This window comes from Ruditapes philippinarum, unplaced genomic scaffold, assembly GCF_026571515.1.
Source record: "Ruditapes philippinarum isolate M1 unplaced genomic scaffold, ASM2657151v2 ctg702_1_1_1_1, whole genome shotgun sequence".
NCBI lineage: Eukaryota > Metazoa > Mollusca > Bivalvia > Venerida > Veneridae > Ruditapes > Ruditapes philippinarum.
This window is the reverse complement of record NW_026852336.1, coordinates 286,848-304,708: the sequence shown is the minus strand read 5'-3', so window position 1 is coordinate 304,708 and position 17,861 is coordinate 286,848. Positions and strand designations below refer to the sequence as shown.

The 17,861-nt window shown below is 32.1% G+C and overlaps 1 protein-coding gene across 1 annotated transcript; it reads right to left on the bottom strand.

Annotated features, from left to right (window-relative positions):
- Positions 1 to 646: 646 nt before the first annotated feature.
- LOC132757102 (guanylate cyclase soluble subunit beta-1-like) lies at positions 647 to 17,629 on the bottom strand. Its single transcript, XM_060748291.1, has 10 exons — positions 17,166 to 17,629; positions 15,306 to 15,351; positions 12,672 to 12,745; positions 6,646 to 6,746; positions 5,558 to 6,420; positions 4,638 to 4,756; positions 3,013 to 3,244; positions 2,486 to 2,629; positions 1,995 to 2,149; positions 647 to 1,645 (listed from the first exon to the last, which is right to left on the bottom strand). The coding sequence occupies exons 2-10, from the start codon at positions 15,306 to 15,308 to the stop codon at positions 1,519 to 1,521; spliced, it is 1,818 nt and encodes a 605-aa protein (XP_060604274.1). The 5' UTR covers positions 15,309 to 15,351; positions 17,166 to 17,629; the 3' UTR covers positions 647 to 1,518.
- Between the last annotated feature and the right edge of the window lie 232 nt (positions 17,630 to 17,861).

Genomic DNA, 17,861 nt, shown 5'->3' with positions numbered 1-17,861 from the left:
TGAGTATCCCTTAAGACGGTGCTAGGGGGTGAGGGAGTGAGGGATTTTGCACTTTCCAGTACACTTCATGAGCAGTCTGTAATCTTCTTCTTTTCTTCTATTGTTGTTCGTTTTTTGAGTTGTTTTTCATTTTTCCTTGCGAATTCTCCTTTACAAAGCTACAAATTCAAGAAAGTTGCTAACAGTTCTTTATTGCTTGTCATAGAAAAGCTGATATGTTACTTATAAAACAACGTTATCACATTCACGTTGAATATCGCTAAAGCCCGTGCTTGTGGGGAGGAGGTTGAGGGATGTTGCACTTTCCATTTTCTTTGATGAGCAGTCTGTCGATTTTTTTTTTTTTTTTAATTCGTTTTTTTTTTTTACTTTTTTTTTATTGCGGATTTCCAAAGAAAGTTACTAACATTTTTAACATACTCAGTTCTTATTTGCTTGCAACAGAAACGCTGATATATCACTTAATCTTATAAAACATTATTCATCACATTCACACATCACCTATCCTTCAACTACAAGTCTCTAGCAAACTATCACATGAGAGAAATAGAAAAAAGACACTTTCTTTATACTGATTATGTAATCAGTTTATTTTAAGCCGATTCTTCCATGATTGTCATTCAGGAATGACCATGAAATCAATAAGTTTTCTCGGAATAATTTTATTCACAAAAGAAATATTTGTTAAAAAGAATTTGTAACAAATGTATAATCAGTACATGTATCTATATACAAATTTGAATACAAACGTTTGTAAAAATATATACAGTTCATAAAAGTTAGAATTTACAAAAATAATTACACGCAATAATATCATTTGATTAGTGAAACAATTTAACACTTTAAACACGTTTCCTTAGTAAAAATAGCCTTTTAAAAAGAGTACTCAAGTTTTAAAGTTCTATCTTTCTTTTTATTCTTTATCAGCAGACGATCCGTGATTGCATCGTGGCGCGTGGACATAAAACAGAATAGAATACTTTTACGACACGTTGGAAATATTTTTTTTTCAGCATTTCATGAATGAATTATGAACAATTTTGTCTGCTGCATTTAGTTCGTTACTGCTGGTAGTCCCAGGTCACTGCTTGCGTTTACTTTGAATTCATACTATTAATCTTTTTTTTTATTTTATGGAAAGTCACTACCGTAATATTACTGTTTTTAAATCCGAGGGCAAAAATATAGTTTCAAGTTTTGGACTATCATACTAGTACATCCGGGAAGTCTGGCCAGACTCTTTAATGCTGATAACTAAAGTTTTGTATTTTGATATTTCATTTAGAAATGTACTGTTCCAAATTCGAAACTAGGCAAATGAATTCATCATACAATGTCATCAGGTCAAGGTCTTTCAATTCTATTTGAAATACAATGATCAGGTAAAAGATAGAAGCAAGAATTGCTAATAATAATAGTATGTAACTTGTGTTTAGCTATGTTTTGGTACTTTACATGATGTAAGGTACCAGCGTATATTTTGGGCGCGCACACACGTGATCTGCATAATGAATGCTTTTAACTTGGCATCAATTTTCTTGATAGGAACCAGCAATCCATTGGATCCTTCTTGCCTTTCATTTTCACTTGACCCCGGTATGTAAAGTGGTATTGGGGATCGTAACATGGGCCGGATTTCAAATATCTGAAAGTAAACGAAATGGCATCAGCTGATATTATACGATATCATACTTCATGGTGTAGAATACATTAATTTAGTAGAGTTTCTATAGATTTATATTTGCTCCTTTCCTTGTTCATTAAAAATGCTTAAATTAGTTACAACAAAACTTGCTTATTATAGTAAGTTTAATGTTAAGTAAAAATGATGATTGTCATGACCACGAACAAGATAATGACGATAGCCTAGATAATGATAATGATGGTGATTAAGTGGCAAGGATTACGAGGATGACTGTGGTAAAGGTAATGTATGGTGTGGTAAGTGGGGGAAGAAAATAATGTTGTCGACGATGATTGAAATTAAAACTCACGCATGCGCATATTGCGAGACATTGATTCTTCCGACGACTCCTGTGGTTTCCGTCCGACTGGTTAAGTTGACAGTGTTTCCAAACAGACAATATCGGGGCATTCTTTTACCAATTACACCAGTAACAACTTCACCCGAGTGCATCCCTATAGTAATCTGTAACACATGGTGGAATAATCTAAAAATCAGTTTATAAAATGAGCAGCGTTCTTATCTTTAATAACTTAATTCATATTAGTAGATACTAGATAGGTCAGTTACACAAATGACACAAAACAAAATACCTTGTACAATAAACATGTAATTAATGAATCAATTTTGAGATGAAAGAAAATACAAATTAAGATTATACCATACCCAATTTTCACTGTCTAAAGAAGTAATGGTAATGAACCGTCATAGTAAAAGTCACATGGTTATGGTCTTGTAAATGACAACTAAATAAATAAACTAAATTTGAAAACACAGGACAATAATTTGTTCTAATCATACTTCAATGAGATGGTTATTCGGGTCTCTCAGTTCCTTTGACACATCCATCAGATCTAATGCTAGCCTCGCTATCGATTTTGCGTGAGTTACACTCTCTTCCGGTAGACCGCTTACCGCCATGTATTTGTCTCCGACTGTTTCTACCTGTGACAAATAGAAACAATGTCTAAATTTGTGCAGGGTGCATAAAAAATGCATGGACAATGCATGGATAATGTACATACTGAAATTGTTCATTTATTAAACATATGCATACAACCATGTTATGGTATTGTTCATTGATAATGGTCATATACTTACTAACGAGCAAGATAATGACGACATCGGTGATAATGATAATGATGGTGATAAAGTTGCAATGATAACGAGGATATCAATGTTAAAGGCAATGTATGGTGTGGTAAGAAACGAATTCTTACTAAATGTTTACAACGCTTAACTACGTATTTACAGCAGACTTAAAGAACATCAATTAATTTCATGAATATATGTAATTGAATATGTTCCATTTTTTCTGTTTGGTTTACCTTAAACACATCCGTGTGCTTCTGTAAAATGTCGTCAAACTTTGTGTAGACTGTATTCAACAATTTAACTATCTTGATAGCGCCATGCACGTCCGAATTGCTGGTACTGAATTTGGAGAAGCCGACAATACCACTAAACATGATTGTGACGTTTTCGTACTTCCTGGCCGGGACACTTCTGTTGTGACGGAGCTCATTAGCAACCGATGCTGGCAGAATAGAATACATCAATCTATAACAGAAAAAAGAAGAAATGAGTCGCGTCACCTAATATGTTGGTTTTGACATGATGCGGCTCAAATATTGATTAAAGGCACATTATGTCTAAGGAACAAGTACATTTTTCTTTCTTTGGAAAAGGCAAACATGAGTTTTATAAAGTTTAAGCAATGGTTTTCGAGCATGGTACATGCTTATCGCATGAAGTGAGTAGCACTAAATATGTAACCTTTTGCCATGAAAATCGCAAAATGTAAACAAAGTAGTATTTTGACTTCCATAAAAATTACTAAATCACTATAACTATACTAATAGCCAAAAAAGCTATGGAAGCAAAAGATCATAAAGGTAATTGGGTCACTTTTTGGAAACTATAACAAGACACCAAAAATGAAACTTTTTTTAGAGAAATAAAAAAATGAAAACTAAAGAATCAGATATGGAAAGATAAAACGGAAGTTGGAAATCAATTTACTTTGTTACTTTGTATTGGCCCGAAAAAACAATTGAATGAAAACAGTGATAGATCTAAATGTATATTTATATATATTATGACAATGCGGACTCTCATAGCTGTTATTTTGACACGTTTAAAGTAAATAATATAAAACTGCATTTAATTGTGATAAAACTCGTTATTATTTTCATGCTTTTCAATTATCATCTTATCAATACCCACGTTTTCATTAACTGAAGATAAAGTGGTTTCTACAAAATTTTAACGCTATTTTATATATTCTATCGTCAAAAGAGTAATCTTTTTTAATCAACGACTTATTTTTCAACAGCCAAAATTTAAAAAACGAAATCAACTAGCTAAAAGATATTATCTATACTGATGAAAGTTTTATAGATTGTGTACATATTTTCTTTTCGGATATTCTTGGAATGTCTTATTCAAACTCCATATCAGATAAGTTAATTTTCCGTGAAAAATGGCACGCGAGCTGTTGAAATACCGGGTAAATAATTCGTATTCGTTTCTTTTCCTTTGGGTAGTGTGTTTTCATTTTTTTAATCAAATTTTGAATACTTGTTTTGAATGAAAATTACAATAATGATACAATGTATATATAACAATAAAATAATTCTTACAATAATAGATATTAACTGTATTCGTACTTTCTACTGTTAAGTTAAGCAAATTCTAGTCACCGAATTATTTTGTGGTTTGCACGTAGGAGACGTGTCGTTCAAAATGTTCATTGACTGATATTCAAGACAATGATTCACATTAAGTTAAATAAGTTCTCTCTTTTTTCTTAGTTTATTTAGGACATACTTATCTGTCTTCTGCTTCACATGACGTTGAATAATTTCTTTTTTTATCTATTTAAAGACATACGTATATAGGACATACTTATATAGGACATACGTATATAGGACATACTATAGGGGATACTTACTTATCTGTCTTCTGCTTCTCCGCCTCGAGTTCACGATGCATCGTCTGCAACTTGTCTGTGAGAAACTCCAGCTTCTGTGTCAGACGATACTCCTCATCAAACTTCTCTGATAGCAGCACCTGATCACGATAATATAAACAGTTTAACACGAGAGAAATGGATCTCTAACACCGCCTTAAAAAGCGCTTGTTATGTCATTTTACCAAAGAAAGCACCACCTGAGAATCTCAGTTAAAACTGACGGATTAACTGATTTCCTGTTTGCCATTTGCGTCAAGTAATCAAGGATGTGTTCCGCAAAACTTGACCATATCTAATTACCATCTATGCATATTTCTTTATCAACTGTTTCAAAATACTGTAGAACATATTGTTTAAAACGTAATTCAGGTTTAAACTTTGAAACAATGCTTAAATGAAGTTAGCAAAATAGATCTATAAAATAGTTAACGCACTGAGATTTACCAGGATAATTCTTCAGATTTTTTTTCTAGAAGACCAAATTCTGAAACGAACATAAACATATCATCTAGAACCCTTCTTGCAGACTGAGAATAGATAAGATATAATTATGTACGTTAATTGTACCCAAAAGGTTTTTTTTAAAGAAAATGGCTTTGAAAAGAATTATTGCTTTCCCCAAAAGTCAGCTGCCATAAAGAGTATAGAGGATCTGATTTCGTGGCAGGTGGTATCGTAGCCGAAGTGAAGTAAATGATGTTAATTTGACATTTTGCAAGAAGGTATCAGAGCTAAAGTACATTTTTTGAATTATCATATCATATCATATATACATCATATATACATCATTACATCATGTTGGAAGTCGCTGTTGGTACGGGAAGTGAGTTAGGATTGAAATGGAGGTCAGTTTGAAACCTTGATAAATTTTGTCGTAATGATTATGGCAAATAACTTACCAAGTCTCGTGTGGAGTCATGAAGGGGTATGTCGCTCAGGAATAGACCACGCCTACTAAGGTCATCAAGACTGGTTACACTCGGGGAGCACATAAACAATAACATGTCAGACTCCGGAACAAACACCATTTGACCTTTCAAGCGCATGCGCGAGGAATCTTGATGGTCAAGTTTATTCGCATTGTCGTCTGCTTTACATATTTCTTCTTTGGTACGAAGCACGTAAACAGTGTTAATATGTGACAAAATGTGATTAAAATCAAATGCCATATGGGGACGAATCATTTCAAATACGTCATCGATCTTACAGTTCCCTCTTGATACTCTAGGAACAACCCTGGCCAATGAAAATCCAGTTTGTTTGATGATCATGTTTTTGTCGAACAAAATATGAAACGGAAATGCTCTGCAAAAAGTTGCTGGACTGATTTTCGGTTTCAGATTTTTGTTATGTACATATGTATTGTCATTGTTATCATCAACTACCTTTTTTGCTCCTTTTTCTATAATAACAAATTGGACGTGATCACATTCTTCTTTAGTTTTCCAGATTTTAACGTCGACTTCAGAATTATGTAAATTTTTGGCGACTGTTTTAACAATTCCGACTACAATTGATTCAAGGCCGGGACGATCTGAATAGTAATGCAAAATTAAAGCGCCATTTTCATTGGAACACCGGAAGGAGGGCGCTTGCATGCCGGGATAGATTGTTGCAAGATGATCATGAAGAGCGTCCAAGTTCTGGAGAAACTCCTTTGTATTAGCTCCTAATACCTTCAAGATTTTTGTGTAGCCGGATTCTTTGCAGAAATCAAAGAACATTTTACCGAATTCTTCCAAAAGAAACGCTGCCGGCAATCCTGAAAATAGACAATAAACAATAAAACCAGACAGCCTTAAAATCTGGATTTGCATATGACATAAATACTCACATTTAAAAAATCTTGTTTTGACAGTCTTTTGTCAAATATGAATAAAGGTACCTTATGAACGATTAATTGCGGTTTAAACACGACTATTTCTGAAAAATAAAATGTCATAGTCGTATACAGTTCCGTAGTTTCTTAAAATTTTCAATTACTAACCGAGCACTTTTGACGCTGCCCCAACAACATTATACGTTGCCGCATCATCATAAATGTTCCGAATAATAAACTTTCCTTCTATGACCAAGTTAGCCTCCTTCCTGAAAATATATATCCATTTATAAATGGTAGAACTTCCCAAATTAATTTTAAAAATATGTCGCGTGAAACAACAGCGTATGTTCATATCATACCGGAAATGTATAAACATAAACATTGTTAGCAAAGTAAAATAAGGAGAACAACTTCTTGTTTCACGTAATTTGAAAAGAAACCACTATGAATTGTATTAAAAATAGTAACAGTCAATTACATTGGCAAATGCCACACGAAATAAACCGTTTTGGTAAATGGAAACCATATTTAATACATGCAGCAATGACCAGTAAACCAAATAGGTAAAAAGAAACCATTATATATTGCGTGGACTATAAATGGCAGGGACCGAAAGAAATCACAATAAATAGCATGAACGAAGTTTACACGGACCAAAATGAATTACAATAAGTAGAATTGACCCAATGAATATAGAATATCCTACATTGCATGTACCAAAAGAAGTCAAACTATAAGACATGGGCAAAAAAGTCACAATATATTGAATGACCATTAGATGGACTAGAATTCATAGTTGATAAATGTTTATTAATTAAATTTGGATGTTTGAAAGATATACAGAATATTGTCACTATTTGGCAGATAATTATATACTTATGACAGGAAGGTGCAGTCTAGTTGATTTGCCAATACATATGTACACATGCCGTTTAGCACAGATACCAGAAACTGTTGGATTCAAGTGGCTATCGACAAAGTGGCTATCGACACACCACTTCAAACAGAGATAGGAAAGGGTCAACCATTACCGTTCAGTAAACAACTACCCGATAACCAGATTAATAGTAACATGTGGTTATCTAGAGCTCTTTTAAGGAAGTCATTGGTCAGTGGTTTCATTTACGAAAATTTAAGATCTCATTTGCTCATTACCATTCTCATGATTGCTTATCTGAGAGCATATAATTACCTTGATGATAATAAGGTTAAGGAGTTAAATTTCTGGTTGTCCACTTAAGTATCGAGTAAATTATGTAGTTATCGCGTTAAGTAATATACTAAATTTTAATTAAGATAAACATCTTAAAAAGACAAAATCCATAGTAGCGCCAGTAACATTTCAATATGTAAGTGTTGAGTGATCAACTAGTGACCTATTGAAAGCGTAAACCACATATTTAAAAGATAATTATAATATTTACGCATCAATTAACTGGTTGACCTTTTAAAGTAATAAAAAAGTAGTAAGTGGTTAACGCGTCCAGTAACTAGTTAACCTCACAATTATTGAATTGTTACTTAAAGCGTTAACCACTTCCCAGCAAACAAAAGACGTTGTACCAACGTTGTACTGACGTTAGACCCTGACGTTGGGTAAACGTTGGCAGAAGGTTGGATTTGAAAGTTTTTTAGACGTCAGAAACCGACGTCTATACAACGTCATAAAATGACCTTTATCCAACCTTTTCTGATCATAATCCAACCGTTTCTGACCATTATCTGACCATAATCCAACCTTTTCTGACCATTATTTGGACATAATCAAACCTTTTTCTGACCATAATCCAACCTTTTCTGACCATTATCTGACCATATGCCAACCTTATCTGACCAAATTTTCTAACCATGATTTAACCTCATTCAAAACTTTTGGAATATGATTTTTTTTTCATTTTAATTAAAGCTCTTTAATAGGGTTAAAAATAAGCATTCTTATGATTTTAGCAATTTATTTTATACTCGGAATCACAAGTACAAAACAAGAAATGTGGTACTATATAACAAATGCAAGATTTACATAATATTTTTTGAAACTATTTAACTTGACGGTATGTACTTTAATAACGCTTCATGTATTAATTAAGCATGTTAAACAAAATCCTTCTTGAATATTTACACTGACATTTTATATAGCAAACATCCATGTATGTGTTTTTTCTTATATCACCACTGAACTGATCACTGAGTTTGGGATTTTTCAATCATCTATCCAACTCACTAAATGTATATTTGTCTTTGTATTTTATAACTGAATCTAGATCTGAATGTTAAATGGAACAATATTCTGAATATTTTGTTATAACTATAAATAGCAATGTTCATGTATCTTCAGTAGTATTCTAGCTTCTTTCGTCCTCCTCCACTATGTCGATCTGGGGCATACTTTAAGCGTATCATTACCGTCTCCAACCTGAGATCTCATCACACTTTCTGAAATTATAAAAAAAAAAAATAATCAGTTACAAGTGCAAGAAATAAATCACTTTTACATATTATAATTAAACGAAATTCTAACAAAACTCTCCAACTACTTAAAAAGATACATGCACTTATTATTTTTAATTTAGTTTAAACCATGTAGTTTCGTGTAACTACTGTATATATCTATTAATTTTGATAAAAATGGCTTCGTGAAGAATTTCATTATAAAATCAAGGGTAATAAGATCACTGATTTTTCTATAATATTTTGAAATATACCTGTCACAAAATCTTGGTAGGTTTTCATTTTTCTTTTCCTCTAAATATTTTCATCTTCCTCATGAACTTTTGACACATGTTGAATTATCATGCATACTTTTCACAATCTGAAAGACGAAATATAATCGTTTTAGAATTTAACCATGTGGTGAAAGGATGTTTGTCTAATACAATAGGCAAAATCAAATTACTATTAATCTTAGTAAACTCATAAGCTCATGAAAAACTGATATATAGAGAATACCATGCTAGTGTCTGATATTATAAAATTTATCAGGCAAGGCTAAGAAAAAAAAGAAGGGCGAGGCTCTGCCGAGCTCTTCATTTTTTTTCGTGCCGAGCCTGATAAATTTTATAATATGAGACACTTGTTTGGTATTCTATTTATCATGTTTTCAATTTCAATTGTTGTTTGATTTTTTTTATTTTAATTGAAGCAAAACCGTATCCAGAACCTCTCGTGTTCAGACGGCGCGCAATAATATGTGAAATGTCAAATAAAAAAGAAATAGTCCCGAATGTTTTAGTTAATTGTAAGTGACTCGTTCATATTCAAAATTTCTATTCGATTCAAAGTTTATCAGTTAAATATTTCCAACCCAGTAGCAGGAAAATATATTCCATTCTTTTTATTTCATTTTGCAAATTTTGCATATTTTTGATGAGGTGTCTGATAAAGCTTGGGGTGACTGATAAAGCTAGGTTTATCAGGCATGCACTTTATCAACAGAAATCAATGTAATGACATGATAAAACAAATACCAAATTAATTCTATTCCCGCAAAAATTGATATTGTTATTTTTTATATTCTATTATTCAAAGTACTTTGTACGAATGCTCATACAACATCAAAGAAATTCACATGTTACTGTCATTTCTATAGATATCATCTCTGCCCAGCATGATCTGGTCTGCTAAGTGTATATAGGACAGACTGGCTTAGTGTAAAAACGTTTTATGATACGAGCATACAACTTGTTGATAAGCAGGCTAATTAACAAACTATTACTTTTATTGATTTATAACTATGATAATGTGTTTTCTGATTGATAATATGTTGTTTGATTACATTAATAAAAAGATAGCTAGTCAAATACAATGTGCTTTCAGATATATCTTACAAAAGTCGTATCATTTACACGTATCAAATGCCATGAATCATTACCATAATATAAGAAACACATGGTATGCTTACAGTATGGGTAAAGTACTACAATTAACAACGAGTAGTTTAACAACTACACAGATATCAAAATCAAACTGCATCTGATACATGTGTAAATGACTGGCCCCTCATATAAGTGAAATTCATGTTGATAAGAAATAAGAGGAAATTTTATTTACCAGCATTTGAATAATAAGAGTCTTACGTACTGAATTTAACTTTTTATTGATTTCAATTGCTAGGATATTTCCTACCATTGATTGTGCATTTATTTGGCATGGCGATATAGTGTGGGAAAAATGATCCGATTATACAGACTGTTCTATAGCAAATGATAAAGTGTTCTTACGTGGAAACAAAAATATTAATCTCGCGAAATCACGTGACATTTAGTTTTACCAGTCAAACATTTCAATGATCAAATAACCATCGAATCCATGCAAACATGCGGTAAATTAGCATTGAAAAACAATATATAATGTTTGCCTACCTTTTTCTTTTGTTTGGAATACACAACTTTGTCTGTCAACCCGTCGTTTTTTGTCCGCCAATACAATTGAATTTCAAATCCGATAAGTCGCAAATTCGAATTTACTAAATAATTAACCACTATAAAATGAAGCCCTCAAAAATGATAACAACTTCATTGTAAATTATATAAACACTTCTTAGACTAATTCGAGGAGATAAGATATTATTTAAACGAAAATAGAGCAAATATATTTCATACTGATCTGCGACTATCCGTTTACAGAGCGCCACCTATCGAATATCGTACGTTAGCCACCATGTGATACTGTTGTTTTGATGGAGAAAATAAATATATAATGTTCCCTTTCTAAACTTAAACTTAAAATTCTAGCTGTTTATGCTTTCATTTATATATATATTGGTTTCATAAATTAAATTTACCTATTGTCAGATTACCGACCAAAACCCGACGTCGAGTCGACGTCTAAATGCAACGTCTGTTAGACGTCGGGGATTCAACGTCGATTTGACGTTGTATGAAGGTCACCGACGTCGCGACCAAAATTCAACGTTGATCCAACGTTGGGTCAACGTCGGGTGTTTGCTGGGTTACAACCAATCTATTTTTAGACAAGCGATAATGAATTACATAATTTACGAGATCATTAAGTGGTTAACTGGAAGCATATTCTACATGATTTTATATCCCATTGTAAAACATGTATAACAGCATTATCACCTTGATAAAATTAAAGTCAGGAGATAAAATTGAAATGTTTTAACAAAATAAAATTAAAATAAAAAACAAACAAACATAAAAAAGGAAAAAAAAACACTTAATGTAAATAGTTCATAGTTTTACGTATACAATGTAATATAAAATTGAAATTGTTTTACTTGCAACAATTTTTTTTAAAGTTTTACAAATTAGCAGAGCAGGGTTACAGAGGTAATTTTGGTATATATTGCAACATAAATATTTATCATTTAGCTGTTTTATCCTAGTCAGTTACTTTGTTCTGGTGGAGAATGGAAACATAACATAAGTACAGATAAGGGACAGGAAGAGGCCACGTGTTTATGAAATCTTTTTTAAGCCATCTTTGAAAACAGGAAGATATATATAATAATATAAATTCACGGTGAACAAAAAGTCTCATAAACTTTCATATGTTGTAAACAAAATATCTTATCCTAAGGGTACTTGTCTATGATCATAACGTTTTTGTCATAATTTATGTTTTAACTTGTTTACAGAAAAAGATAAACAACGCTTAATGACTTATTTTACAGACCCTAAACATAATTTTATAGCATAAATAATTACGCTTTTATGCCCCCTTTATCCATGTCAAACCAGTCCCTACTTAAATTATCTATTATCTTTATCTTAGAGATTTTCTGTCTTTATCTTTTTGCCCTTTTAGTTTACGAGGTAAACTTTGATAGATATTAAAATTTGACAATAATAAACGTAATAAAGGCACATTATGCATCAGAAACATTTTTGTCCTTAACATGAATTTTATAGTGTTTAAATAATGGTTTTAGGGTCTTAAGGTGCTTGTTTCCTGAAAACAGAAGCGAATAATATGAAAAAGTTTGCCTTATAAGTAGCAAAATGTAAATAAAGTAGTATTTTGACTTCCATACAAATTACTAAATCACTTTAACTGTACTTGGCCAATATGCAACAGAAGGAAAAGATGGTTAAGATAATTGGCCAATGAGTAACTTTTAGGATGCTATAAAAGTACAACAAAATTAAAAAAAACTTTTAGGAAATAAAAATAAAAGCATTTTTTAGGCAAAAATGGGCCTTTAAGGTCTTTAAATCGGCAAAAAAACTCACTTGACTTCTTCCCATTTGTCTTTACCAAATCGTCTGATGACAAGAAGCTCGAGAGCATGGTTGACAAACCCGTACTGAAAATATATCATCGATTTATGTTATCTCATCAATTGATAACTACGTACAGCAATTATTTTATATATTGTTACATTTTTAAAATCTAAAAGTGATACTTTTTATACAAAAGTTCCTTGGATGTTATGGTTGTTAACTTACTGTCATGTTTCTACGTATGCTCAAATAAAGCAGACATGTTCATTAATGTTATGTAAAGATCCGTGAAGAAACGAATTGCTAAATACTTTTGAGAATTTTTATATTTCTACTGCGTGTTTTTTGTTTCAACTGTGACGACTGTTCAGTGTTTTCATTTCGTTTCACTTAATATGGTGTACTGGCTTAGAGATCAAATATTTCATCGGGTTTGTTTGATCTTTTTGTCAACAATTAATATCAAAATTATCCGGAATATGGAAAGCTGTGGTTTACACACTGGATGTAGTTTAAACATAATTATCATAGAGTTCTCTACTTGGAACAAGACAGTACTGGTGTCATGCAAGGAAATATGTTCATTATTCATATGACACAAACCTACAGTAACGTGGGTAGGCTTTGTTTATAACTATTGATAACTTACAACTCTCTTCAAATTAGAGTTACTTCCCTTTAACTATAACAGCGCGCAGCAGACACAGAATTTCATAAATCCTTTCTAAATGAGATGCTTTGTGGTTATTACACAGAATTGGTGTAATCTATCAAACTTTGATCTGTGTTAGACGAACAGAGAAGATAGCAAAGTTAATAATCATTACTAGTATCATAAAACCAACATAAAAGAAATAAAATCGGGCAATAAAATATTAAAATGTAATAGCTTTGCAAAAATAAAAGACATTATTATCTTCATTACATAAATTTCTTACCGAAATTCTGATGAATTACATTTTACAAGTTTCAAAATAAAGTTTCTACCCACAGGGTTTCCTTATCATAATAAATGTAATATTAAATTTATCAAAAAGGATTCATATAAAAACATCATAAAAAAGGATAAACGTCGTGGAAAAATGATCAGTTCCCCCTAAAACTTCCATTAATTTAATATCATGCTCATAACATCAATGTGAGGTTATCATTTTATTGCCATTTCTTATCCATTTCAAACTCTCAGAATTAAAAAAACAAAACAAACTTTTCTGGGCTAGCTTAACCATTAGACATCAGACGGCGGGGGGGGGGGGTGAACTTGAAAATAAGTGTTTAGACCTCCAATCGTAATAGTTATTTTTATTTTCAATATACGGGACAATAGTATGTATGCATGTATTAAAACTATTATTGATATTCATATTCTTAAATAAACGTTAGGTAACGTCCACTGTGATATATTAACGTTTTAAATTACGTTAGAAATGTTAAGATTCGCAGCTGTTTCTTAAGAAGGAGGAAGAAAATAGAAAATCCTTTGAGAAATGGTCAGGCAAAAGTGACCGCTGGCTTCCTATTTGATAATTTAGTTTCCTAACATGGGGTGAGTTATGATAGTTCCCATTGAGGGATTAGAAAAAAACAGAAACGACGGAATTCAAAGTCAACAATGGAGGCATCAAAAACAAAGAATATTTACGCGCAATGTTGAAAGATATAAATGATAATGTTAGATAAACCCTACTCTATAATCAACATCAAGATCATTTTTTAAGTTGAGCCCTGAATACCATTTTCCCCGCAAAATAAACGTTAACTCTGTTATGCGATTTTGAGCCAAGTGTAGGCGGTACAAAAACTAAAAGACCGACCGGTTAGCTCTGTTCACGGACCTATTTTTCTGCAAGTTCGAATCCCACGGCAGCCATTTCTTATTTGGACGATTTGCGGTTGTCGTGTGGTCACGGTTCGATTTACGGCACGGATAGTAAACCTTCTGTAACGTCACTGTAAAATCCTTATTCGTCATCTCGTGCCGATACAGGAAGTTGGCAACTATGATCAAACGATTAAGAATAAACTCCATCGTGACCTACAAATCGAGTTTCCCTTTTCTTTCTTATTAAAAAAAAGATCAAAAAAAGGTTAACGGACAAGTTTTGATTTAAAGCTCATTAATAAGAAGCGCGCAGCAAACTTTAATCTCTTAGCTCGACTTTTAACACGGTTATGAGAATGCGCTCAATGTTTAGACTAAGGTGATAAATGTCTTTGGAGAAATCTAAAAATATACTTTGTTTCTGATAAGATACATAATAAATGCCAAGACCCCGAGTTAACGGGATAATGAATGTTCTCAAGTACAAACAAAGATAACATGAAATAGAACATTCAATGGTTATTTCAAAGATAAAAGAAACGATCAAAATATACACGGAAAAGCTGGAGTGATGCTTTTTATTTAATACAAATGTAAACGGAATGAAAACACTTTTAAGATGGATTTTATATTTATAGGAATGAAATGTGAGTCACTGTTTGTATATCCCGAAAATATATCCTAGATATAGCATTTCCGTTTTTTCCTTTCCTTTCGGATTTTAGTACCATTGATGTCAAACCATTAACCGAAATGAAAGAATCATTTTATGACATTTGTGAAAATGCACATCTAAAATTATGTTATAAAACAAGCCTTACCATTTTTAAGAGTCCACAAAAGATTGTCAAGCGTCTGCGCTACTTTCTGAAACAGAGAATGATCGCATGTTAAACATAGATAATATTATGAGTTTGCTACAATAATTGACAATAATCTTTCTTTTATGTTACAAAAGATATCCCACGTTCACAACATCTAGACATTTTATGGTACAGCAATACAAGAAGACCGTATTTCTATCAGGTTATACCTCCCCGAAGACATGTTTACTGCATTTTTGTTACCTTCCATTGCAGGGAAGAATATATATTGCTCTTTTCTGCTGTTTATGCAACAGCCCATGGTAAATGGGTGCCCAGTTTGGAATTGTAATTGTATTACATGGGAACTACAGCAATACTTTCAGTGGCTTATCAGATTACGATGTTTGAACGACAGGAGTTAAAAACGCCATAAATATATACGACAGTATGACAATCGAACCTGTCTTTAACGACCAGCGCTGGGACAAGAAAAACGCGTTCTTTTTAAAAATATTTTCTAATAATAATAATAATAGTATTAGAATTAAAAATAATAATCATAAAATAATGAAATAATAAAAATAGTCATCATCATCATCATCATCATCATCATCATCATCATCATCATCATCATCATCATCATCATCATCATCATCATCATCATCATCATCATTATTATTATTATCATCATCACTATCATCACCACCACCATCATCATCATCATCACCACCACCACCACCACCATCATCATCCTCACCACCACCACCATCATCATCATCACCATCATCATCATCACCATCATCATCATCAGCAGCAGCAGCAATAAACGGCAACAACAATACCTTTATTTACGTTATTGTTTTGGTTCTTTATTGAAAGGTTTTGACTGTCCGTTCGAATTGCACTTCTATTCTTTTTCGACAACAAACAATACGCAATTGAAAATAATTTTTAAAAAATCATTGTCGGCTAAAACAAAATTATACTTTTGTACATTTATCATAATATAATATCAACTTTTCACGAAAGAGTGAAAAATGATGAGTTGTTAAAATGAAAGTCTGACAAAAATATGGTTAATTCAAAGACGCATGCTATTTCGTATTTCAAGACAGTCTATATTATAAATGCGTAATGCACAAAATGTATACATTGATTTTCCAGACGATCAATGTAATCATGTCAAATTAATTCTAATTCGAAGACAGCGGTTCAACTAACCGACCTTTATTTGTCGTCTGCTTCCCTTAGATTATTGCTCGCTTATTGGCAATCTGCTTTTCACTTATTGGCACGAACTGCGGCATTTAAAACGCGTTCCGATTACCACATGGTCTATAAATCCACAACCTAGCGAGAAATGTAAATATTGAATCTATCATAGGCCGGAAGTAAAGCTGCCGAATTATAAACATTGCTCCAATTCCATCCGGATGGAAATCGCTATATAAACATCATCGATTGTCTATATTATTCAGAATCTCCTAGAAACAATGATTTTATACGATACGAAAAATATGCAACGTTGGAGCATAGCTAGGAAAGTTCTGTTCAACACTTGTAAACCATATAGCAAAACTAAAGTAGTTAAAATCCTGATATTTCGTTATAAGGAATAGTTTTAGCGTCATCAACAGAGCAAATTTAATAACTAATTAAATAACTAAACTGATATTAAAATGTAACGATAATGTTTGTAGTTTCACCCGTTATAATCTTTTTTCATAACATACATTCTTAAGTTTGTCAACACAGAAAAATAGTATATGATTTTGTATTACAATGTACATGTGTATTAGTTTTACTGTACATTAATAATATAATATCGTATTGTTAATTATAATTAAGTATGATAATAAAGTATCGGTTACTTACTCGTTTGTCGTTACAATGTTTTGTCTAGCTGGTTACATCTCTTGGGGACAAACTTCACACTGTGTTATTGCATATAGTCACGAAAACATACAAGTCCATTTATATCAGATAACAATGCTTTGACCACATACATATAAAAGTTAATTAGAAACCACACCAAACATCGGCTGTATATCCCTTTGCATAAAATGATTGAATGTCGCTAAAATATCGCTTGTATACTCTGTAAATCTACTCCACTCTCATAAAATCCTATCTCAGTGAGGTTTATTGGTTAACTTTCAAATTCATAGCTATCGTAAATCCTTCTTTCAATTTCAAAGATAGTACAGTCCTCAACGTATCGATCTATAATTTCAGTTTAAATCAAAAGTTGTCTCCGCTTGTCCACTTTTACAATAACCACGCAGTAACTACACTGTAACGGTAATTCACGAGTATAGGTAAACGATGAGAGTTTGTTACTGTAGTGCCGCGTGAATTGGAGTGATGCTGAGCAGGACATAAAATGGATTTGTGAGTCGACTATGTTAATTAAATGTTTAGAGAAAAATATTAAGAGAATTGTTTGAACATGTGCTTTCATTTAGTTGGTTTAAGGAATGTTTGTTATTGGTTTAAATGCGACGTAAACATTACCTAAGTTCCTTGAAATCTGTTTATAACGATTTGCATAATTAAGAAAATAAACAATAC